We start from the raw sequence: 26,524 nt of genomic DNA on the forward strand, positions 1-26,524 counted from the left end.
CAGAATTGCGATGTTCGAGCATCAAAAGAACTTTATACTTCAGATGTTAAGAGTTGACATGAACCAATTTGTAGGTTAATCGAAATTTATACTTGACTGTCCCATGGCTGTCAGATATTTTCCATTGTTATAAGCTAAAGGTGTAAATCTATGTAAAGTTTAAAAGCTTATAACATTGAAAAATATTTAAATTATAATGTGGATACAACCTTTCAAATTAATTTTCAAAAATAATATATATAAAATATTAACTAAATAAAATACAATGAAAATGATTTATAGTAGAGGATAACCATTTCTCTTTCCCACAACGACTTCCTCACAAAAATGACGTGGCTAGTTTCTGTGCTATATTTTTATTTCCATAGAAGGTGCTTGCCTGATCTCCAATCTTTGATTCCTCCTCATAAGATATTTACAGCAACAACTCGTTTATCTACCACAGCAGGAAAATAACATTCTTTTGTTTTTCCATGTCCCTAGCATCAGGTGGAATTTCATTGAACAGGACTATTTACAAGGATCGCTCATCTGTAGAACACATTACCAGGGAAATGCTTCTCTGCAGATTAAAACATAGTCGCCTTTAAATTCAATATAAACAAATACTTATCATAAACTGTCCCATAACTAATGAAACTTAATTCATACCATTTATTAATTTCAATGTTTCCATCTATTTGCTGACAATTATTCCATCTCATTATTCCTTATCTTTCAGTGGCTTTTCACCTTGATATGTGGTGACTCAAAGGTAAAAAATGTAAAATTATTTACAATTGTAATGTAAATATTGTTAGGAAACAAGTGACTTCTATAATCACTTATTTATACAAAAGACTAAGACATTGTATTTAAGATCTCTTATTTATAAAAATTATGCTATAAAAATACAAATGAATATGTCGAGATTTCAACAATTCATAACACTTTTTGAATCAAGTTCCAAAATCTTATATTTCATAGCAGCATTTATTTTACGTTATAAAATGAATCAGAAAATCATAAATATTGATTTTCATCAGAACAAAATATTCTTTTTGAAATCTGAATTATCGTTAGTGCAATACAAAACAAACACATTCTATATACAAGTCCACCATAGTTTTCAATTCAGGCCAAATCACAATAAAAGTCTTCTACATAAATAACTCGGTGATTACCAACAATTATTAAACTTTATTCTGCATTAAAATGCATAAAGGATCCAAACAACTACGATATTGGTTAAAAAAGGAAATAACTCTTAAATAAAAAATTGAAACAATCTTAACAATGCGCTTGTAAGTCAAACACACCTAAAAATTAACTGAAAATACTCAAATCAGATATGAAAAGGTGCTGGTCAGAGAACTCTTTCTTACCTTTACAAACTAGTGGGGATGATCTCTTTTCTTTCCTACTGCCTCTTACTTAGAGAAGAGACATTGTTAGTCTTTTTGTACTCTGTAATAGAACGTGCTTGACTGAGCTACAATCTTTGGTTTCTCTTTGTAAGACATTCACAGCACATACAACGAAAAAGACTTTCCTTTTTTCCACCTTGTGACTAGTGGAATTTATATGAACAGAGGTTTTTACAAAGAACTTCCCATCGGATGCACGTATAATTATAGAACTACTAGGCTAAACATTGTTCTCTTAAAATCCAATGTCAACCAATATTTGCCATAAACTGTTCTTGTGACAATTCAATTTTTATCCATTTCATTCAACCCTCTCATAATATTCTTCATCATTTAACTCACAATTCATCTATCTCATTAGGATATTTTCGAGTGGCATTTGGCCTTAATAAAAAAAAGATCTAAGAGACTCATTTCTTTCAATTATTATTACAGGTAGGTTTGTGCAAGAAGTATAAGACAATGTAGATGGATGAGAAATCAGATGAATAATTGCATGATAAAGCTCTTCACGTTGCCCATAAGTTTTTTTTACCTTGATTGGAGCACAGAGTGGAGAAGGTGCTCGTGTGATTGTCAGAATTTAAAGTGGATAGGTCAAGTTATGGAAACTTCTGCTATTACTAAGTTGCAGGCTATTTTTGCAAAGTTTTGGGCAATGTAACCTCAAAACTTTTTCGTGTGTATTTTATTGAACTTGGAAATCTTTATGTCCAACTCAGAAATTTCGAACAGGACCATTTTTATTCAATAAACCATGGTTGGATGAAAGTCTTAAGTAAATTAAGTAAGTAAATGACACATGACACAACGGATACGATTGCTAAGTGTTCATCAGTTGTTAGTGACAGTCTTCTAGACTTTAAAGGTTCAATCCTCAATTCGGCCAATAGTAACAATACAATATGAATTATTAAATACTTCTATCAGTTCATGGTTTATAGAACGAGAATAATCTACGTCCATCAATTAAATAAAGAGTTCCATTTTAAATTCCATATACATTCCATAGTTTAACAGAAAGATTCCCAAGTTTGATAAGATGCACCTGGAAAAGGTTGAGAGTTACATCAATCAAAATGTTGTGAGAATAACACTCAAGATGAGAACACTAGTCCGAATAATCAAAATTATACAAAATATTGAATCTGCATCTGAAACAGAGATGAGAGTCAAGAATGTAAGCTTCGACCATTTTTAAGTCTTTGCGAATCTGAAAAGTGTCCAATGAATGTCTGAAGAAATCCTTTTAAAATGAACAGCTTTCTAACTTTAAATAGTTGTTTTAATGAAAACGGCAGATCAAAAAATAAAATAAATAAATAAAACCAATTTGGATGTAAGGATTATTTTGGAATTCAGCTTATTTGACTGATAAATTTTTATCTTTATTTTCTGCCAAAAAAGAAAATTCATCAAAAATTGTTCCTTCTATTTTTGATTGTCTGTAAGATGGTGGTGGTGGTGGTGAGGGCTAAAAAGATAAAAACATTCCCAATGTTTTTTTACATTAATCCAAGAATGGTTCAAAGTATTTCCTTTTTTTGTCTTTAATTTTTACTTTATCTTTGTTTTTTTTTCTTTGTTCTTTTTAATCGCATCTCAAGATTAAAGCAAATTTCGTTTTCCGACAGCCAATGCCAGACAAGTTCAACCGGATTTGAGCTCTTGGATTAACTGAGCCGAAATATAAATTCATTATCCTGATTCATTGTTCACGCCTGATGATATATATTTATGCGTTTTGATTATTGGATTATTGACTCGCATTCAAAAACGGTTTAAAGCTGCTTAGTTATTCGTGCAGAGAGTTGCACAATGCACATGCATATATGTATATGAACCATGTAAAAGTCGATTGCTGCAGGGATTGCATCTGCACCTAACACTGGAAGCCACAAAGATACAATTGTAAAAGGATGTTGGTTTGAGTTGGGTAGAAAGAACGTGATTATTAATTCTCGGTCAGGAGAGAGATAAATATATGTAGATAGTTATCTTTATCTATTTATCTATATATATAGATATTAGAGATAGGGATATATTTATAATTTATAACTCTAAGCCTGTTTAAGATAATTAAAGTAGAGCCCTGTCTGAGGAATTAAGAAAAGGCGGAAAATGCTCTCTGACTATTTATTATGCTATACCTCGCATTTGGCATTTGTAGGTGCTTAATTTCCTTTAATTCTCAAGTAAATTACCGATAGTAAAGAGGTAACATCCTAGCCAATGGAGTCAAAGGTTGACTTTATGACGGAGTTCAAATCCCCCGACTAACAGTAATTATTACTTCCTACCCTGATGATTGCTAACGCATGAAACACTAATGTCTGTAGGCATAATATTAATTATTAACATTTAAATATATATACATATTTATTTATTAAAAGAACCCATAATGAAAACAGTAAATAAGATAAATAATAGCTAACTAATGCTTGTCTATCCTGTACTCTCTATTGCAAAAATGCTTTTTATTCTGCTTGTTACATATTAAGAACCCTACGTCAATGGCAATTAAGTTAACTAGTATGAATTTTGACAAGGGTCGCACAAATTGCATCATAATTACTCAGATCTTCAAAACAGAATCGTAAAGTTGAGGCAGAGAGTAGCAGGTCAAACGGCGTAGATAAAACTGAATGATATGACGAATGACGTCACGTTTTCTGAACTGGGAGAAACTAAGGTTTTCATATAAGTCTCTTCGTTGATTAGATGCTGCTAATAATGCAGAAAACTTGATAATCTTGGCGAATCTTACTTCGATGTCTGTATGTCACTTATTTCATTTCAGTTAAGAAGTAAATAATTAGCTAAGAGAACATTAGTGTCTCTCTCCCAAGTCAATTCTCTCCAAATAAAACCTTGAAGAAAATTCTCAGTTAACGTTTCTTCATGTTCAGCTCAAGTAGCTTATTTCTATAGTAACCATTAGACGAAACGGCGACGATGAAAAGAAGCATAAAAAGTCAACTCATCTAAACACTCCACATGTATATCTAAAGGCATTTTATTATTGAAAATGTTATATACTGCTGTGTTAGTTGTTTCTTCTAGTCAGTGACCAACTTTTTACATTGTAAACCTTTTCTAAGAATACACTATCCTCCTCTGGGATCTTCCGACCACTCGGTTGTATCAGTTAAGATAAAAATGAAATCTAATAAGTCTTCAGACGTACCTCTCCACCGTACTGTATATTGATACTCTACAGCTGACTGGGATAGCTTCCGTACACTTATATCTGATCTAGCTCTGCATTCCAGGTTTAAAAAGGATGTGTCCTCTATAGTATCAGACCTGACCGAATTGTTAATTGTAGGCATAGACCGATTCGTACCATCCAAAAAATTCCAACAAAAACCTAACAACCAGCCATGGTTCTCACCAGAATGTGCTGCTGCCATCACGCACAGAAATCACTTTTTCCATAGCTACCAACATAACAGATGCACGTAGACTAAAGCTGCTTTCAGGACTGCCAGCAATCACTGTAAAATAGTAATAAAAAAATGCAAGAGAGCTGTATGCTCAGTCTGTTAAACCCAAAGTAGCTGAGCAGCGGCTTGGTTCCCACCAGTTTTGACAAATAACAAATAGGATCCTGAACAGAAGCGTGCGTTCTATCCCAACCATCATCAATGGACCTGAGGTCATCTCATCAGCATCAGATAAGGCCAAAATATTTGCCAAGAACTTTGCAGCTAATTTTACCCTATGCGACGAAGGCCATCAACTCCCCATATTTCTTCCTATAGCAGACAACACACTATGCAACATACAAATATCTGTGCGTGAGGTCGCCAAGCTAATCAAGAAGCTTGATTCCAGTAAAGCAACTGGCCCTGATGGCATTCCAATTATAGTGTTGAAAAAGCTTCAATTAGAAATTGCCCCCATACTTAGAAAACTGTTTAAGCGTTGCCTTAAGGAGAAGCGCTCCCCAACACCCTGGAAAACCTCATCAGTATGCCCTGTATTTAAGAATTTAGGTGATAAAGTCATCTCCCTCCCAGTACAGACCAATAAGTCTCCTGTGTGTCATGAGTAACTTGCTGGAATCCATATTAAATAAATAAGTAGTCAACCATTTCAGCTGGACTAACCTTCTTAGTGACATGCAATATGGTTTCCACTACAGCAGATGTGCTAACGGTTATGTCTCATAGGATTAGTGAATTTCTTGACAAAGCCTTCCTTTCTAGGGCAATTGCTCTTGACATATCAAAGGTCTTTGATAAGGTATGGCATAAAGGCCTACTTTACAAGATTTCCAGCTACAGTATAACTGGAAATGTTTTCTCAATTATTAAATCATTTCTCTCTGATAGGCTCATAAGAGTAGTGGTTGATGGGCAGAAATCAGAGGCCCACAATATTAATGCTGGAGTCCCTCAGCGGTCTATGCTGGGACCAACTCTCTTCCTGATCTACATCAATGATCTCCCTAAACACATACTTAAATCATTCATAGACATCTATGCTGATGACACGACCATCTATGGCAACACATCAAAGGCCATAAATGGCAAAGTTCTCTCTGATTCTCTCTCCTCTGATCTTGACCGTGTGGTACAGTGGGGGAAGAGGTGAATGGTTACCTTTAATGCATGCAAAACCAAGCTCCTGTCTTTACATCATCAACGCTCTGATCCCCATCTGGCATCAATTGAAATGGCTCTCGCCTTGGGGAGGGTCCATGTTTCGATAAGCTTCTGAGATTGACCTTTACTCCTGACCTGAAATAGAACATGTACATCAAGTCTGTTGCCAAAGTCACTGGGAAAATGGTAGGATCCCTTTACTGTTCCAGAAGATATCCCAGTGTTGATGCAATTCTCTATCTATATAAAAGCCAAGTACGTCCAAGGATGGATAACTGCTGCCACATCTGGGCAGGAGCTGCTAAAAACAGCCTATCCTGCCTTGACAAAGTACAAAATAAACTTTGTGGCCTAGTGGATGGTGCCCTTTTCTCTTCCCTGCAGCCTCTCTCCCACAGAAGAGATGTTGCGAGCCTGTCTTTGTGTCATCATTATTTCCATGGCAAGTGCTCGTCTGATCTCCAATCTCTGGTCTCCCCCTCACCAATCTTTTGCGAAAAACACCTGTCTAGCTGAAACCACTGTCAATAATTTTCCCCATTCTTTATCTGTGCCTAAATCAAAACGTAGATCCCATGAGCAAAGCATCTTTCTTAGAAGTGCATACCTGTGGAACTCTTTTCCGTTTGCCTGTTTCCCACCTGACTACAACTTGGAAGTCTTCAACTCCAGCATAAACAAATTCCTGATAAGCCGCCCTCTTTAGTAAGACATTTTATCAAATCTCCATTACTAACGATTACTACGATATTATCCCATTGACTACTGTACACGCAATAACCCTCATCTCCAAGTGGCTTCCGGGCCTTGATAAGTGGTGACTACCATGTAAAAAAAAAAATACACACAACGCATACAAACGTGATACTTTATAGAGATATCGATAAATTTTTGCTTGCAAACATTTATTTCGATTTCTTTGGAACTGATATATAAATACAGATTTATAATTATAGTTCAGGCATTTTTTTTTTTTGTTTAGATTTTTCTTTCTGAACTTTTCTCTGTCATTAAACCAATTTGCAAGTCTGAGAAAATCAATATGGCCAGTACGATTAGAAATAAATTAAATTAATTAAGCGCGTGATATTCTGTAATTATAAAAATTGGGCCTCGTAATTGCAATGCTTCATTAGTGCAAGAATGCAGTGAAGAGAGAGAAAATTGCTTTCTGAAAAGATTTGCACGTTAAATTAAACCATTTTTCACGGAAAAGAAAGTTTTACATCATCAACACGCATATCACACGGCAGATGCGAATGGTGTAAATCTTACATTAATTATTATCTTCAAGAACATGAATATGGCAAACTTATGTTTCTACAACGTTATTTACTGCGAAGATTTATTCTTGTATATTCAGTTTTTAAGAAATTAACTTCCAAAGTAACCAATCATTGCTTTCGTCTCAACAGAAGATAAACGGTATTCGTGTGTCTGCGTTTTTGCTCCAATGAACAGGCTGCCAGTGGAGATTGTGATAATGACTTGCATATCCGGGTTTAAAGTCACCTGGGATAAACATTAAGACCGTATATAGACACAATGTCTTTTTACATGGCTTGCTGCACTTTGATATTTTACTGACAATAAATTTGATATAGGTTTCACAAAGCCTAATCTGTTTTACTTTGGTATGTTGCCAATATTACTTTACTTGCCGTATATACTCGTGTATAAGTCAAATTTCTGGGAAACCATTTTAAGATTATTTGGGGGGGGGGTCAACGTATATGTAGATAATGTTTTTGGAAATGTTAAAAAGCGACTCTGCGCCCGATCACAACATAGAAAACGCAATTTTGTTTTGTTCACCCGGTAATCCTAGCAATTAATCGCACTCCTTTCGAACCCTACGGCAGTGCGTTTGCTAGCATGTAAGCACATGTGTGGCTTTTTCAGTGGGAGGCTTTATAATAATTGGAAGAGCTCTTGCAATGTTCACTTTCTAATGAAGCATTGCAATTACGAGGTCAATATGGCTTAAGTTTGATATGATATATTCGGTGATGATATGACGTTTTTTTTTTTAGTAGGTTAGAAAATGTAGTATTTACGATATGTCGTTCAACAAATTTTAACATTTCAATGACAACTATTTGATGAAATCATTTAATGGCACTTAACACATGCATTCACATTACAGTATATTACAACTCGTGCAATGTATGTTTTTATGTTATTATGGTACGTAACATAAATTATGTCTAAAAACAGTAACTGCGCCTGGAATCTACATCATGTCATATTAGAATGTCTGATTAGTAACATTTGTGTTCGTTGCATGTAAGTGTGCAGCGAGTTGGTTATATATATGAAAATCTAATAGACCACACGTATGTAAAGGCACGTATTATCACTCGCAGATGCCGAGAAACAAGTTGAAATATGTCTTACAAAAAAAAAAACACCAAAAAGGAAATTATCTGTGCAAGAAAGATTGATGAGACGGACCATTTAACTCGTCTAGAATCTACAGTCGACTTATACACAGGTAATATCTAAAATGACAATTTTTGGTCTTAAAATTCACATCGACTTTTACAGTATATAATAATACATGAACATAATACATGCTTGTCTAGAAGTTATTGCTAATCTCTAAAATATAAACACAAAGCAAAGGCCACAACTCTCATCAAATTCAAGATATTTTTTAAGCTTAACAGCAGATTCTTTCCACCTCCTATTTTTTAACAATGATGTGACCATTATTGATGCCATCTAAGCAACAAATCCCTTCAAAAAGATATACCACCCCTGGAGCATGTTCAATGATTAGCAACGATTATAACCACGGCTATCTACAAAAAATAGCTTCAAAGACTAAATCTTCACTTTTTAAACATTCTAGTCTCAATGGACAAATACCCCAACTCTTAGCCTTTTGGGGAGATGTGAGAAGACCTAATTCTTGCATTATCAACAGGATTGTAAACCTAGCTTTAGAAGAATATGTTTACTTTCGTTTTAGTTGTTTTATTTTATAGCATATCAACCCTTAATGCTGGGTTCATTAATCTTGATGAAAAAAAATGATGGATCAAGTTCTTAACATCTTAATAGCATTATCAACATGAACGTAACTCTATCTTGAGTTTTTCACCACAACACGTGTTGGGGTGAAAAACAGGACAGAGTTACATTATTGATTATAGTCATCTTTAGACTATTTCCAAAGATAACTATAATCAAACTTTAAAAGTCTATGAAGTCGTTTCAGTTCAAGTTCTTCATGCACTTCGAACATTTGATCATTATATGAAGATAGCAGTGCATCTGAAGGCAGAGGTGCTTGAATGGACATAGTCGGATGCTTCCTGCTACCATCAATTCCTTGTGGCTGCCAAAAAGGAAATTCAACAGAAACTGGAGGAAGTGTTAGGCAAAAAATGGGATTTCCCAGATTGTAACAGTAAAGCAGGACTTCAACAACTGGCAACACAGCCTGACACATCTTGCATCATGGTGGCAAAAACATCATCATTCAGATGTTACCTGACCATTTTCAAAATGTCATGACACAGATCAGACAGTATCTCTGTCATCCTTCAATTGTTTTCGTCGTCAGAAAACATCAACATAACAGTTGGCACTGTTCTTTACTTATTGTACTTAGAAAGTTTCTCCACCCAATCAAAGAATAAATTGCCTCAGCCGGTGGATTTGATGTGGATTAGTGTTCCTCCCACTATGCACAAACTTCTCGCCCACCCTTGTAAACTCAGATGAAAAGAACGATTGCCGTGAGTTGAAGTCCTTCCACAAAACTGGTTTGGAGACTAACAACAAAATTCTTCACTCCATCCGCCTTAAAATCTCTGAAGCGGACAATTTGAAAAATGTGATAAACCGTTTGTGGTCAGGTTCAGATCCCAAAGTTACTCACATCTGACTTCAAACTTAGCTGTTTTGCAAACACTGCAGTGAGTGTAGACATTCCATGCAGTACTGCAACAAAGCCCATCTAGTCTTTGGACCTCTGAGCAATGACAATGCTCTGCTTGAGAAACTTTGTTGTTGAGGTGTTTGTGCATGTTGTCTTGCTAGTTGAACATGGTTTGCTTTATTAAGTAAGAAAGTAATATTAATAATCGAACAAGTCATTTTTGGCTGTAATGCAATACCCTTCCAAAGAACCCTTAACACCTATCAGGGGATCATTTCAGTCCACAACACAAAAACGCGTTTCCAGCCAATTATGCCCAAATATGGTAATTTAGGTCCAGACCCCTGAAAAATTAAAATTTTTGAAAAATTATATCAGGACTGCAATCAGCTTAGTAATATGCTTCCACCGAGCCTTCAACCATGATCAGGGAATCATTTTAAGCGAAAATATACCCCAAAAAGTGTTTTTGGTCTGTTATGCCCAAATATGGTAATTTGGATCTAGAACCATCAATAGTTAAAATTTTTGAAAACTTTTTTAAGACTGTAATCAGCTTAGTAATAAGCTTCCAACGAGCCCTCAACCATGATCATCGTGCCTCAGGATATTGGCATGCTTTCAATATTCACCCTCAGACAACTGGTTGCACATAGTTGTGGTTTTCATGTTCTCAGAAGATGTAGTATCGTTGCTTTCATCTCAACCGAAGATAAACAGCATTCTCTGTCCATGTTTCTGCTCTGCTGAACAGCCTGCCAAAGGAGATTGTGATGATGTCTAACATGTCCAGATTTAAAGTTGTCATGGACAAAGATTTACATGGAATAAGATATATTTTTTGTCTTATTACATGGTTTGCTGTACTTTCCAGTGTCTTGACCAATAAAACTGATTAATTGAATACCACAGTCAATTAAATACTACTACTAGTAATACTACTCCTGCTATCAAATTATTTGATATTTTTTCTAGTTTTGCTGAACTAGGCTGCAGTATTGGATTTATTTGCCCACAATTCTACAATAAAATCCTTATTTTCCACTCTGCTAATTCTCTTGTTCATCACTCGTTAAATATCTTGTGCAATCTGGAAGATGCCTATCGCACGGAAATTGTCATGTCCAGCATTTCACTCTTCAGCTGCACAAGACTAACATATTGCATTTAATGCACGGATAAACACAAGGGAAAGTTTACATAGACTTTGGAATGTTGATTATTCTCGCAATGCGTTGAACCAACACTGATCATACAAAAGTTCATTTCCTACTTCTTCGCAAGTTCATCAACTATATAAACGCAGAAATAAGAAATTCAAATAACTGATGAAATTTGATATCGTGCATGAGAAGAATACCTGTACAAGGACAGGTAAAATTAAGTCCTGTTATTAAACGTAAAATCCAGGTATGATGATCCTAAACATTATGTATAGAATCCTTATTCCACTATTAGTGAAAAATTTAATCATGAGCAACGTTTGATCTCCCAGCTAGTATATATCTAATCTCACCAGTAACAGTGTGTGATATTGGTTAGGACAATATTTGTATAATAAGAATCCTCGAGATTGTACAAGAGGCAGTCCAATGGATTTTAAAGAAAAGTATTAGACATCTCTGAATAACTATTCCCAAAATTTCCAGGTAATTTTAAGGAGACATAATATGGAAACAATTTCCCATTAGAACATTCAGATATACCAGATTTGCATTGGTTTTCATATATACTATATATATATATAATTAAGCAAGATCATCTGAATTTCATTTTTTTCTTAACATTCGTCAGCCTTTAGCCTTAAATTTTAGACATTTTCTAGAATACAAATCATTTAATGGATTTTGATCAAAAGTTTAGTATCATTGTATCGTGATTTTAATCTTCATACGATTAGATGAAAATGATGCAAACTGATTTATGCAGTGAATTTATTTTATCTGTCCTGAGACGAGTATTCTTTTACTATATATATATATATATATATATATATATATATATATATATATATAAACTTTTTGGATCATTTTGGACCATTTGGAATTTACCCATTGGATTGGAAATTTTAAATTCGACCGTTTTGGATTTTACCATTTTTGAATGTTTATCCTTCACCGGACTATCCATTCATGTGAAATCTTTTTATCATTTTTCTTTTACCTCCTATTCTCCTTACCTCACCCTTTTTTTTAACCAAGTAAGATCTGTGACTTACTTGTAGTTTCATTAAATACTTTTATATGCAAAATCCGATCCTGCATTTTGCTAATTCCTGCCCTCTGATGAGAAGGAGAGTATTTCTTCGAAACTCCGCGGATTAAGGACTATCCACTTATCTTGTGCTTCCTTTTTTAAAATTAAATATGTTTTTAACTCTTTTTCAAGATGTCTTTTAACATGTTTTATTAATCATTTGTTCATATATATATATATATATATATATATATATATATATATATATATATATATATTAAATTAACGCATGTAAAACTCGTTTAGAAAAATTTGACAAAAATTATATCTACTAATATTTTTCAACTTGCAGATAAAACTCAATATTACTTCATATGCTGAAATAGAGCTTGTATTTATTTGCTTCTCCACTGAGCAAATTAGGCACAAGGTCGTTTTTTATGTGGGGAGGAAAAACCAGCTCCCTCAAGGGGACACTCTGGCAGGGTCCAAAATTAGCAATCGTCTGATATGAAGGGTTTCCTCCCACATTGACCAAACTAATTGACTTTAAAAGCAACTGTCCGACATGAAGGGTTGCCCCCACATTGACCAAGAACAGCCTCTGTGCCTCTGTGCATAGCTAATATATGCTGAAACAGAGCTTAATATATAAGTGCATATTGTTTTTGAATAAAGTTTTAGAAGTAAGACTAGCACAAGGCAAAACATAGAATGAGAACAATCAATCTTATCCTTAGTCTTTTTCTGAAAAGTGATGCTTTTCTTTTCAAAATACACAAATAAATAAATAACACCAGAAAACCAACAAAAAATATCTATAGCCAATAAAGGAAAACATAAAAAATTGGTAAAATTTTTCCAAAGGAATAATTTAATAAGACAGTCCAATATTAAAATGAATTATAGGCAGAGTTAAAATGTTAAATCTAAAATTACACCTTCTGATGTGCATAAGACACGGACATTTGTGGATTAAACACCATATATACATTAATAATCAGCACGTCTCAGTTATCTATACTATTAATAAAATTCTAAATGTTTATTTATGTGTGTGTGTATATATACTAATAAAACTTTTGAACGGATGCACCGAATTGAAAAATCCTTTTTATCCCTGAAAGGTGTGGATCCGTAGATTGTCCTTATCTATATAGGGTTTGTAACAAACAACTCCGAGTCACACAAAAAGCTCGAAATAAGGATTTACAGGCCGTTTTGGTTTTGTCAAAAAAGTTACCTTCCCATGTCAACGGAATTTAGCACTGTCTGTATACAGTTGTGGTAACATCTTTTGATATACGGACAGGACTTGTGGCGCAATGGATAATGCATCTGACTATGGATCAGAAGATTCCAGGTTCGAATCCTGGCAATTTCGTAATAATTTTAACCATCATTTTATCCAACGTTTACTTATTATCCTTACCCTTAGTTAGGATATTTTTGTTTTTTTCAGTGAATTTGTTTCATGCATATGGGAATTTCTCATACTCCGAGTTTAGAGGGTAAGTGTTGATGGTAAGACGATGTTAAGTGTACTTGATGTTGAGTGTACTCGATTTTGTGTTGACTCGGCGTTGTGTGCCGATGTGGCACAACCACGAATATCAAATAAAATAAAAAGTTTTTATTAGAGCTACACATTCTTTTTCCACTGTAAGACTCACAGCAGAGTTACCAATTGTAGGTACTGACCATGGAATCATTAATTTGGAAAGGTGTGAGTAAACGTTCACCAATTTATAATTGGGATCTATCAATTTTTGAGACCGAGGTTGCAGGTGCAGGAATCTTATTGAAGTCAAAAGTATAGGTGCATCCGCGGGACCGTTAAAGGTAAATTTAACGAGGTCGCCGATTAATAGACAGGTTTCACCAATCCACATCCTTACATAAGGAAAAAAATATATAATCCGGAAAACGGCACTTGACACTGAACTCGAAATCACTGTATTAATATGAAATAAACAACATTTATTTATGTATTAAGGAATATTAGTTCAAATCGTTCCAACGTAAGTGTTTTCTTGTAACGAGTGTTCATTATGCAGGATTAGCTAAATGTGGTGTTTGTGAGAATAGCATGGAGTTTAAAATTAATGATTTTTTTGTGTCCAGAGTGTCACACGTTGCTTGAAATAAATGTGATTATTTTCTGAGAGAAAAATAACCAGTCCATAATCGTAAGTGTGTGTGTGTGTGTGTGTGTTCATCACATAAAAAGCAGTAGTTCGAAATAACATTGTTTAAAACAAAGGAGAATTAAATTTCCATTCAGTATAGTAATTTTCCATGACGAGGGTTAAGGTACATGTGCATAGTGCACAAATTCAAGACGGGGGATTTTAATGCCTCCTAGTGGTGGAGTTATTCTGATATCTAGTCTTGTGGAAACAAGAGAAAAACTGAAATAAACTGATTTTATTTTGTAGCAAGCTTGACGATGCTATTTTACGTCTAAGTAGATGATCATGGGCAGTGATGATTGTATAACAGGATTTTAGACTGTTTGAATTTTGGCGGTTAAATCTTTATATAGAGATGTTCTCGAAAGTTTCAGCCTGTTTGCTGTATCTCTATGCATGGAAACGTAAGATAGTTCTTTAATTCCATACATGTGAGTGGTCATATCACAACGTTGTGTGATTGCGCGTTCTTCATAAACGTGTGTGTTGAAAACAATGATTGCTATGAAATGTTTCTGCCAAGGATTTGTTCCAGCCATATGTAACGGTCGCTACACTACCAAATCTTATATATATATATATATATATATATATATATATATATATATATATATCACAATTTCAATTATTAATTATTGTGCGGGGTAGTAGTATATCAATTGGTTAGTTGAAAATATACATAATAATCACGTTTCCCCACCGGTTCCCATTAAATCACCAGAGTTAAGCAATTTGTGTATTTAAATAGGTGACCATGTGCTGTGTGTTCTCTCCGCTCATCTTGGCGTTGTTTCCAGTCATTTAGCACTTTTTCTTGCCACTGGACTCAAGCAGGAGAAGTGTAGTTGACTGACAATTACATGTGCAATTACCCTTACAAGGGATATTCGCTGTCTCCTAAGACTAAACAGAGGCATCGATATCGATCATCGATAGTTGAAAATAACAGGATGTGAACATTCAAAGTTAACTAAGTATCGATGTCTCTGTCTTCTCGCACCTCACTGATCAGTGATTTGGAACAAAGATCCAGCAGAATAAACCTCATCCGTTTTCAAAACTTTTGTCTTGACTAATCTTTTTCCTTGAGGTATAAGGTTTCAATTGCATTTCCGCAGTCTAGTAAGATTTCTGTAAACACACATACAAGAGCGAGCAGCATACTGCTAGATTATGAGCTTCCATGTATAACACAAGGTTAAAATGCAACACAATGTCAAGTTAATCAAACTTAAGGTTTATCGAGTACAATCTTCTGTTTTGATATCTTTTAAAAACGAAAAAGAAGTTATTCCCAGCAGCAAGCGAACATTAAGAATTATTTCTGAAGCACAAAACAGAGAATTCATTTCCTACTAACTTGCATGACGTCACGTAGTCAATGGTTTTGTTTACATTGTTTTGAAGAAGACATTAAAAAGTCAGGAAATTTCTCTTGCAAAAACGAAAACGAAAAAAGAATAAATAAAACATTATCTCCTCCACATCTTTTTTTCTGCTTGAACCTCTCATTTAAAAAGGGGAGGATTTTAAACAATGACCTGTAATTCATCCGATCCAATATCGTTATAACGAGAAACTGTCATTATCCAAATAATTGCTATCCGCCTCCACCCAACATGTCACTCCCCAACATGCAGAAACACTCACCGCCCACCACAAAAAACAGAAATTCTTCTGTTATGTCAAATAGATTCACATTTTAAACAAAGAAAATAATTGGAGAAAATAAAATCTAGAATCTTTTAACAGCTTCTGTCATCGATCTGCCTTTATTGAGGGGAAAATTAAAACAAATACAAATAATTGTTAAGAATTGTTGAGATGAAGATTGATAATTCAAATTATTTGGATTTTTTGAACATTGAACCGATTATTTATTCGAGAATTTTCACGTAAAATGTACATATGAATGTCATTTTCAACAAGATTCTTCATCTATGTGAATTTGAGTTTTTGAGATGAGGATTTATAATTTCAATTATTTGGACTATTGTTCTCATTCACATGAACCTGTAGCACAATTGATAAAGTGCTAACTAATAATCAGTTCTAAATGACTGTCTTCTAGAGGTTGAAGGTTTAGTACAAGCGATGCTAGGAATATAATTAAAAATTACATAAGACTTCTACCCGGTCGTGGTTGACAGAATAAGCACAATTTACCCCCATTGAATAAATAAAATTTCAGTTTGAAAATCTGTAGAAATTTTCAAGTTTGAAAAACGCACTTGAAGATTGGGGATTACACAAAATAAATGAAATTCACATTTGAAACAGACGAAACAATTATGCGTTTGAATTTTGCGGGTGCAATTTAATAATTTGTATTGAAAGGATACAATTGCGAATTGCTTGGCTGACAGAATAAGAGCATTCTTTCCCTATAGATTAAATAAAGGAGTCCATTCGAAATTCCGTGCTGATCCACGAGTTCTGAATTCAAGAAGCTACATTTGAAGAAGATCGGAGATTACATCGGCTAAAATGTTGTGCGAATAACATTCAAGTAGAGAACAATACTCTGAAAAATCCCAAAATGAAAGAATGTCTTAAAAAACTTATCAAATTATCAACAGATTTCCTTAGTTAAAGAAAAGGAAACTATGGCATTTCTTTAATAAACAAGGCTTTCAATATGAAAAGAAAACCTTACAAAAGATTGCCATGAAATTTTTACAAAATATATAAAACTAACAAATTAGGTATAAGGAATTAATAAAATGTAAAGTACCATTTTAATGTTTGATGTTAATAATAGCGAAAAATAGTTTTCAATAAAATTCAAATTTTACTTTTTACTCACAAAATTATAATTCAAATATGGTTCAGAATAGAAATATTGGTAAGAATCTCCTGTTCAAAACGAACTTCTTTCAAAACAATGAGAGTGAGACGTTGGCAATTAAAAGATGTCTGCTGACTACCAGGGGATCTTAGCTTCAGTAAAAAATTCCCCAGATATTAGCTCTCTAGGCCTATTATACGTATGGCCTTGATGTAAATATATATAACCAACATAAGACAATGGAATGTTGTCATTTTATATGAAGTTGAAAATATATGACCGACCAGAGAGGGTGAGGGAGGCGAAAAGTGGTGGTCGTGGGTATTAAATCATCTTCAAACTATCTCCCTTTCTCACACCATTTTCCAGTACTAAGACCCCTACTTGCGTATGTTTGACATTTAATCAAGGGGTTGGTTTTGTGAATCACAAGGACACTACCAGACTTCTATAGGGCACTGGACCGGTCTATTTGACATAATAGTTAGAGTGTTTATTAATGTCCCAGGAGGTTGGAGTTCAATCCCTGGTCGAATCATTCCAAAAACTAAGAAAATGGGCCTGATACATCCTTTCTAATTATTTAGTTGATTTATTGATTTACTTTAAGACAGATCAACCCATTCCTGGTTATTTAATGCCGAATCCAGTAATTTTGGAAAAATGTTTTGTGCTTCAAGTTGTTTATATTGTCAAATATTTATTTGTGGTGTTTGGTTGTCTTGTAAAGGAAAATTTTTGTTTTTGTTTTGGACCTTACAGAATATGATTGAGTGTTGTAAAAGGGAAAGCTAAAACATCGATGTTCGGTGCATTTTGGGTTAGGAAGCTAATAACCTTATCTGAGAGCATCGGCTTCCTTTCTAAGCACTCAGCATTATACAGTGACCATCAAACAACAGTTTGGTGAAAAATAATCATTCTGCTTGAATAGACAACTGGAACCTCCAAGAATTGTATCAAACCAAATGCGATAAAGAAATGCATTAAGTGCACCAGTCATCCACTTTATGAATGTGACAGACACTCCAAATCCCCAAAAGGTTTCGGAGTCTTGCTATCTATACCAAATATATGCACCAGGTACTCTAGTCTACCCAATAAGAACTGTAGCAAAAATTCTAATTTTCAATTAATTTTATTTGTTGCGGACTATTATCCTCATCTTTTCTTAGTTGTTTTACAACTATTCCTCTGGCCATCGTCAGGTGGTAAGCGTGACAGATAGGAACTCTGAATCTCCTGACTGCATTCACTGTAAATACTGGCTTCCAGATTTTGGCTAAGTAAGTCTCTGCCGGCTTTGGGTAGGATTGAAACCGATATCTTCAGACAATTCTCCCCTGGAACCGTAGAGATTCAACGTTTCTATCAACTGCGCCACGGGCCCAGAAGGAATAGTTGGCTGAAACGTTGTGAAACAACAACTAAGAAAAGATGAGGATAATAGTCCGCAATAAATAAAATATATAAATAATACTCATCTCAATAATGAATTCCAATCAAATAATATTCCAATTTTCTTCCTCAAAAAGTGTGCCAAATTCCTCAGTCTACACCATCAAGAAATACAACTGTAAACTTAATTTGTAAATGTTCTAGTCTTAACTGACAAGAAATGCTCCAACTCTTGGGTTTTTGGAGAAATACTTCTAGACTGAAGCAATTTTAATTTTTGTTTCCATCCAGAGTAGCCCTTTTTAGGGTAGTTGGGTTTTCCTCACATTAAAATTGACCTTATATCTTTCTGCCCTTATGAGGTGATATATAAATAGGGACTTAGTCTTCTCCTTAAATAATTCTATAGTCTTTATCAATTTTTAATTTTTATTTTACTATATTTTCATAATTTTTCATAGACAAAGCCTATTTCCACAGAAGCGTAACACTTTGATTAGTGGCCAGATTTATAGGAGAAGTCCTAAGTTAGGAGTTATGCAGCAAGATGATGGTTCACATTACATTTAATTTCTATATACTGGTACAATCAGCGAAATAGGAAATCGAGAATTCAAAGGCAAGCGATCTGATAAAAAGCTATTAAAATAGGAAGTTTTCTGGTATCTGATGAGTTCTACAGTGAAGGAGTTGGATTTTGCTGCTAGATGGTCTTTCGGTTGTATTTACGTTATGAAGGAGGAACAAGTAAGTTTATTGGAGCACATTCAAAGTATGCATAGAATAAGCACAAGAATACTCTTGCACTGTGCTTTTCCTCTTTAGAAAATGTGCTCCCGGTTTGGAATAGATTAAGACATACAAAAAAAATTAGACCCAGCATTGAACAACACCTGTCGCTTGATCACTGGCTGTATGAAGCCTGTCATCCAGAACAACTTGCATCTCTTCACTAGCATAACACTTGCAGGTATGAGACAAGAAGATGCCAACCGAGCAGAGATTACAAAGGCTACTCAAGAGCCCAATGATTGAAGTCAAGCAGAAGTTACCTCGGTCATGTCAAACTCTAACAACATCTCTGCAAAAGACCAGACTACAGATGTGAACCAGACGAGTAGAGAATGGCCTCACTCTCACTAATATGTGAATCTTTCTTTTGAGATCCTTCTGCCTTGCTTAGAAACACCCTTTGTCCTTTGAGAACAGGAATGGCGCTACAAAACCAACCCAATCATCTGTGAATGTGAGAAAGAGGACCATAAAATGGAATACTGCCTTTTCTGCATAACTAGTTGATGTGTGCCCTCTGTAGAGAAGCACTGGACTCGAACTTGGAGACTATTTGATATAAAAAATGATACAAAAATAAGATAACTGCAACTTTAGGTGCTTTCGAAGAATATAATGGCTGCTTGGGTAAATAAGCAAACAAATTGGGAAAGAGAAAAGCAACTGAGTTAAGAAGAGTTCTGACCTTATTTTTCTTTCTCCGCTTTCACAGTACAGCCTCAAAGATCTTATAGAGTACAATGAAACTGCGAAGGACTGAGGAAAAAAGTGGGAAAATCTCATATGACTACATGCTTCAAAGACACGTAAAGAAGAAGGGATCCAACTTCAGTGATTGAACAGGGGCTTGAGCTTGGTAAGGAATGCTAGATGAAGGTTCAATGTCCTTGAAATAATTTTTAATTGCTAAGACAAAGTTCAAATGATTGCAACATATTACAAAAAAGCATTTTACACAAGCCTATTTTACAAAGAGCGATTTCTATACATAAAATGCACAAGGGAAAAATAAATTAAAGCAGACAAGGGGAAAATAAACATGCCAGCCAAAACAATCTTATCTACATCAACGCACAAATTCGCAAATGATTGCTGAAATCGTACAAGTTAAACAAGAAAGCATAATTTAAAACTTCTTAATTTCCATTTTAAGAGATTTACCTGAGATGTTCAATGTCTCCCTAATGAATACGTAGCCAGACTGATTTATTTAAGATAAGGGAACGGGCCATTGATTTCTCTTAAGCCAACAGTGAGCCACATCAGCCTGTGCATATTAATGTTAAGGTAATCCGAATCAACCAATCAGGCTTTGTCATATGTAACCAATCAATGCACACCATTTCTGTGTGGGCTTTTCTTTTGAGCAAAAGATTTTTGTAGTTCATAAAACGAGGAATAAGTTTATTTTTGAGTATGAATTCAGAGTGGGATATATATATATATATATGTGTGTGTGTGTGTGTGTGTGTGTGTGTGTGTGTGTGTGTGTGTGTGTGTGTGTGGATGTGTGTGGATGTGTGTGTGTGTGTTTGTGGATGTGTGTGTTTGTGGATGTGTGTGTTTGTGTGTGTGTGTGTGTGTGTGTGTGTGTGTGTGTGTGTGTGTGTGTGTGTGTGTGTGTGTGTGTGTGTCTTGACTTACGAAAAGCAAAATAGTTGTCAAAGGTAGAGATGATATAGATCCGGGAAATATGATCTTGAACATGTTCGAAAATAGATGATGCTAGTGATTGGTGATGCTCTAAACATTAAATATGTTTAAAATATTTTACATTTAAAAATATTATGTTTCTGGATAAATTTATTACATCTCTTGTTCAGAAATGTTTTCGAATTTTTGGAACATATATGCTTAATAATGAATATGTCATTATTTTTCATCTCTCTAATATATATATATATATATATATATATATATAACAGTTTATTTATGTAAAGAAATAAAAATTATCCCTCATATATATGTGTGTGTGTGAGGTGTAATTTTTATTTCTTTACTAAGTCTCGCAATAATGACGAAACATTAGTGAACACATAACTTGGTTCGTTCCTTTTTATCTCTCTATCTCGTAGTAATAATATTTCCATTATTCTCATCATATACATGTGTGGGTGTATGTGAAGAAAACATAAGAGGAAACTTTGATGTTAACCACTAAGTAAATTAAACACAAACAGTTATTGTAGATGTAAAAATTAATTCTCTGGAAAAGAATGCAATTAAAAATTTCTGTATAAAGAAATTTTTACTCATTATAAATCATGTTTTATAATGACATGATTTAATACAAAATGTTTACGATGGAAATAATGTTATTGGTTGTATAAAGAAATGACAATTTTTACAACAGCATGAATTATTACAGTGGTAACTGCATCACTAATTAAATCTGAGAGGTGTGTGTTATTTATAGAAATATATATGAAAATAATTAAGAGATATAGAAAATGAAAAGATCAATGTATGAAAGTCTCGTATATGCGTTCGTTTAAATAGAATGTGGTTGAAAAAAATATAATTATCAAGCTGTCAGAATTAAAGAATTGTAATTACAAAATAATGCAATTTAGCTGTGTGCTGAAATTGTGTCTCCTTATGTAAAATACTGACTGAGTGTTATGTGATGACGTGTTAGTAGATATTTTATAGGGAGGTAAAATGGTTACTAATCTCTATTTAGGAGAAGTTATTATTTTGGAATAAATGTTAACATTTTTGTAATGAGTAAAATTGATGAAATAATTTCCTGAAACACATTGAAAGGGGTTGTGATGGTGTTGATGGGAAAAGATGAGCATAAGTAGTGTTCAAATATTTACCTATGATTGCTGAATATAGAGGAAAGTCAACATTATTTTATTATATGTATAGATAATTTCAAATATTAGAATTCAGATCCGGAAATAAATATTAGACAATATCTATATATATTTATCCACATTTCAAATGTATATGATTTTCTTTTTCGGCATATTCAGTTTTATCAAACTACAGTTTCAGGTAATATTATATGGATATACATAAAATAACTATCGAACAGTCTAACATCAAGTTCAGTAACTTAAATTGTATATATATATATATATATATATATATATATATATGTGTGTGTGTGTGTGTGTCTGTGTGTGTGTGCGTGTGCATGTGTGTGTATATATATATATGTGTGTGTATATATATATGTATACATATATGTGTGTATATATATGTGTATATGTATGTATATATATATGTATATATACACACGTGTATATATATATATGCACATATGTATATATATATACACATATGTATATATATATACACATATGTGTGTATATATATGTATGTATATATGTATATATATATGTGTGTGTATATATATATGTGTGTGTATATATATATATATATATGTGTGTGTGTATGTGTGTGTAGTAAGTTATAAAAGTGGTGACCACCGTGTAAAAAAAATATATACATATATATGTATATATATATAGCAATTAAGCTACACAGAATATTCCGCATTTCATCCACGCTAGGATTCCTCAGACTTATGCCTGAAAATATGTGTATATATATATATATATATATATATATATATATATATATATATATATATATATATATATATATATATATATATCAGCAGTTAACCACTGAGCCATTAGTCACAATCACGTGTCAGGGAAATGTATAAATATATATATATCAACAATTATCAGCTACCTTGTATTTACACTAAGTTTTCAAAGTCATTTGTGAACTTTTGCTTTTAATGTGTCTCAGAAATGTGAAGAGCGTAAAGATAATCTTATGTCCACATATGAAGTTGAGCAAATAGTCTGGAGTGTAGAAATAATAAATGATTTTATTATCATAACAATAAATATCTACACAAGTATACATTCATCACATAGTATGCTGTACACACCATATTTTTATATAAAGTTAGGAATGTGTGTATGTTTGTATATTTGTATGTCTAGGACTCACTTCTAAACTATTTAATGGATCATTATAAATTTTAGAACGCAGCTGTTATGTGCAAAGCTGAGTAATAAAGGCAATTCATGTTATTTGGATTCTTCGGAAAACCATTCTCGTCTTGAGTGTGATTTTCACAACATTTCACTGGATGTAAGTTTCAACCTTCTTCAGGTGTATCTTGTGAAACTCGATAATTTTTCTGTTGAACTCAGGAATCTGCACATAATTTCAAACGGTACCTTTATTAATTCACAGTCATGACTATGTAGAAGAAGTCCTTGCAAGAACCAGTCGAGTAGTAGTTTGAGTATTTTGAAAAATTTAGCTGCAAAAGTCGCATTCTTCTGAAGGTTGAAGGTTCAATCTTCAGTGTAGGCGACTGAAAATACAATTGCAAATTACTTAAAATTTCTATACAACAAGATGAGAACAGTAGCCCAAAGAATCCAAATAATTTGAATAACCAATTCTCATCTAAACAAGGCCGATAGCCATTAGTTGCATGCTCTCGTGTAATGAATGAATGCGTGAATGTAGGATTCACATGAAATTCTTAAAGATAAACTAAAATGACCGAAAAATGGGCTGAAATGACTTAAATAAATAAAAAGTAAATTACTTAGAATGACTTTAATGAACTTAAGGATGAATTGAATGACCTTAAGAATGTCTTGAATGCTTAAAAAATAACTGGAATCCTTCAAAAACAACTTGAATGATCTGGAGAATGACTAGAATGGCTTTGAGACTAACTGGTTGTAAAATGGGTGATCATTTTATATTAAATTAACACAGAAAAGTGATCCCCCACTTTTTTCACAAAGTTACTAACATAAGTACAGCATGTAGTAAGAAAAGATACTACACTTTGATCTTGGCCAAAAGGCCAAAAAAAGCTTTAAAAGCTAAGAACTGCATCTATTAACAACATACCTTTGATCTTAACCAAAAAGGCCAAGCACAAAAGTATTACGGACAGACCGACAGACCGGCAGACCGACCGACCGACAGACCGATGGAGTGACTTATAGAGTCGCTTGCACGCGACTAAAAATTCAGAAACATAATAGAGGCTCTTTTTAGTTTAATTTGGTTTTATGCCAAATGGACACAGCAGGGAGGGTAATTTCATGAAAATTTATATAACTATTTTCTTGCAAAATTTTAACAATAGATAGAAAAATCTTTCATTTTCTTTGGAGTATTTTGGGTAATAGAGATTATGTTTAGTTGTATTTCGTTTTATGCAAATGGGACAAAGTAAGTATTAAATAGCTTTCGATTGCATTGGAATATTTTAAAAGGTTTCGATCGGCATTATATGGGCACAATCTCTTATTTGAAAATTTCAGAAAGCCATTAAATTTAACAATCATTAAATTGAACAATCATTAGACATTGCTTAAGCGAGATTCTTTGTATTTCGATTTCTTGCTAAAATTATTTAAGCTTAAGCATTATACCAACCAATGTAGATTTGGTGAAGATTTATTATATACTTCAGATTGCTGTCTCGATTATGTTTTTTTATGTTTTAAGCATATATTATAAAGGTCATCTATCAGTAATAAGTGTAAGAAACATTTGCTGCTGATTACAAAGATGGGGTGCATTTTAATTAACATTTTCTGCTGATGACAGACATGTCATATTTCTTTTATAATACTTTGCTAATTGGCATAGAAGGGGGCTTACTGTTTTCTAACATGAAGACCATAACAGTGTTCAACAACATTTGAATAAGGTAGATTAATTTATGGATAAACTTCAAAGCACAGAATAAAGGAGGTTTCAGCATAAATAAAAATAAAGCTGTCCAATATGAGCAACAACATCAAGATTACATCGATAGGATGACATGCAAAAGAAAGTTTACTCACCAATAGGAACTAAGTGAAGATCTGACAAAAATATAAGTAGGAAAGGTCAGAATGTATATAGTGTTTTATTTGAATAAAGAGAAAGCATTTATCATTTTTATGATTCATTGTATGACTTAAAATAAATACTGCCTCAAAATCACTGTAAACAAACATAATACCTTAGTGTATTCTCTTTATATGAAACATATCTTAGTGTATTCTCTTCATATGAAACATAAATTGGTATATTCTCTTTATATGAAACTTGAAAAATGTTTGGATGAGTATAAAGAGAAATAATATCTAACGAGATGAAGAAATGAAAATGGAACTTTTGTTCCTTTTTCATCTTTCCGTATATATGTATATATGTCGATAAAGCCAGATATTAGAACAAGAGCTCTAATTTCTGGTTCCTCCTTGGTACAACATTCAGAGCAAGAACTTTTATTATTTCCACTACTATAACACATTTTCATTTCTTCCTCTGTATACCTAAAACCAAACAGAATTTTTATGAATGGAGTTTCTTTCCAAGAATTTCTCATCTTCAGAACTTATTGCAATGAGACTAATTCTCTATGAACTAAAACATGGTTGTTTTCAAGTCCAATGTCAACAAATATTTTTCGAGTCGACCTCTTAAGTAATCAAATTTTGACCATTTCACTTATTTACAAACCTCTCTTGCATTGTTCATCACCTAACCGACAATCTCATTAACCCTTATCCTCGTGTGGCTTTTGGATTTGGTAAGTGATGATTCATTAACGTAAAAAAAAACTCTATAAAGAAAGTAAAAGGAAAGTTGCGTAACGTTTTGGACGCCATGTTATAAATGTGTTCAAACGGGCACTGTATTATGCATTGGCTATTCCGTCATGGTTAACTTTTGTGTTTTTCTCTGCAATTTCATAAAGTGAAATGGCTCATGTTCATCATCTTGGATTCTGGTTCTAATTAGCTGAAATCCATTTTCACTGTTTGTAATTGTTACTGAGACCAAATATGCAACAAGGAATTTAATATGGACGAAGTTTTCTCAATTTGTGTCCAACATTTTTTCAGATTTCTTAAATGTTCAATTTTCCAAAAAATTCGTAAACAACCGCAACACCAAATCCAGAAAGGATAAGGGCACCTGGAGAAACCTTTCACATCATGATATTCGTAAAATTCGTAGGGAAGTCAACCGGAACCCAAACAGCACCAGTGCTTCCATTTTTGCAAGAGCTAGAATCGCTCCAAGATCTAGACAGGCACAATGTAATGTATTGAATGAGATGGCAAGGAACATCAAAACTATTCCAAGGCCTCCATTGAGCAAACAACATAGGGAAAACCGAAAGGCTTGGGCACAGAATTACATGAAATGTCCTTTTTTCGGATGAGATTTTTGCTACTCTTGACGGTCCGGAT

The 26,524-nt window shown here is 33.6% G+C and overlaps 1 protein-coding gene and 1 non-coding gene across 13 annotated transcripts in view; one reads left to right on the forward strand and one right to left on the reverse strand.

Moving 5' to 3' along the window:
- LOC145255699 (agrin-like) overlaps nucleotides 1-26,524 on the reverse strand; it is a 2,182,525-nt gene that overhangs the window by 1,749,794 nt on the left and 406,207 nt on the right. For 8 of the 12 annotated variants that reach the window (XM_080114284.1, XM_080114276.1, XM_080114283.1 and 5 more), the window contains exon 3: nucleotides 25,124-25,144. The exons of the other annotated variants lie outside the window; for them this stretch is intronic. In XM_080114284.1, the coding sequence (XP_079970410.1) occupies nucleotides 25,124-25,144 (21 nt within the window). The remainder of the gene's footprint in view (nucleotides 1-25,123; nucleotides 25,145-26,524) is intronic. 12 annotated transcript variants of the gene reach the window in all.
- On the forward strand, nucleotides 13,413-13,485 carry Trnah-aug (transfer RNA histidin (anticodon AUG)). Its single transcript has one exon. It is a non-coding gene; the product is annotated as a tRNA-His (tRNA).

Source organism: Euprymna scolopes, chromosome 31 (genome assembly GCF_053919585.1).
Source record: "Euprymna scolopes isolate OS-2025 chromosome 31, ASM5391958v1, whole genome shotgun sequence".
NCBI classification, from domain to species: Eukaryota; Metazoa; Mollusca; class Cephalopoda; order Sepiida; family Sepiolidae; genus Euprymna; species Euprymna scolopes.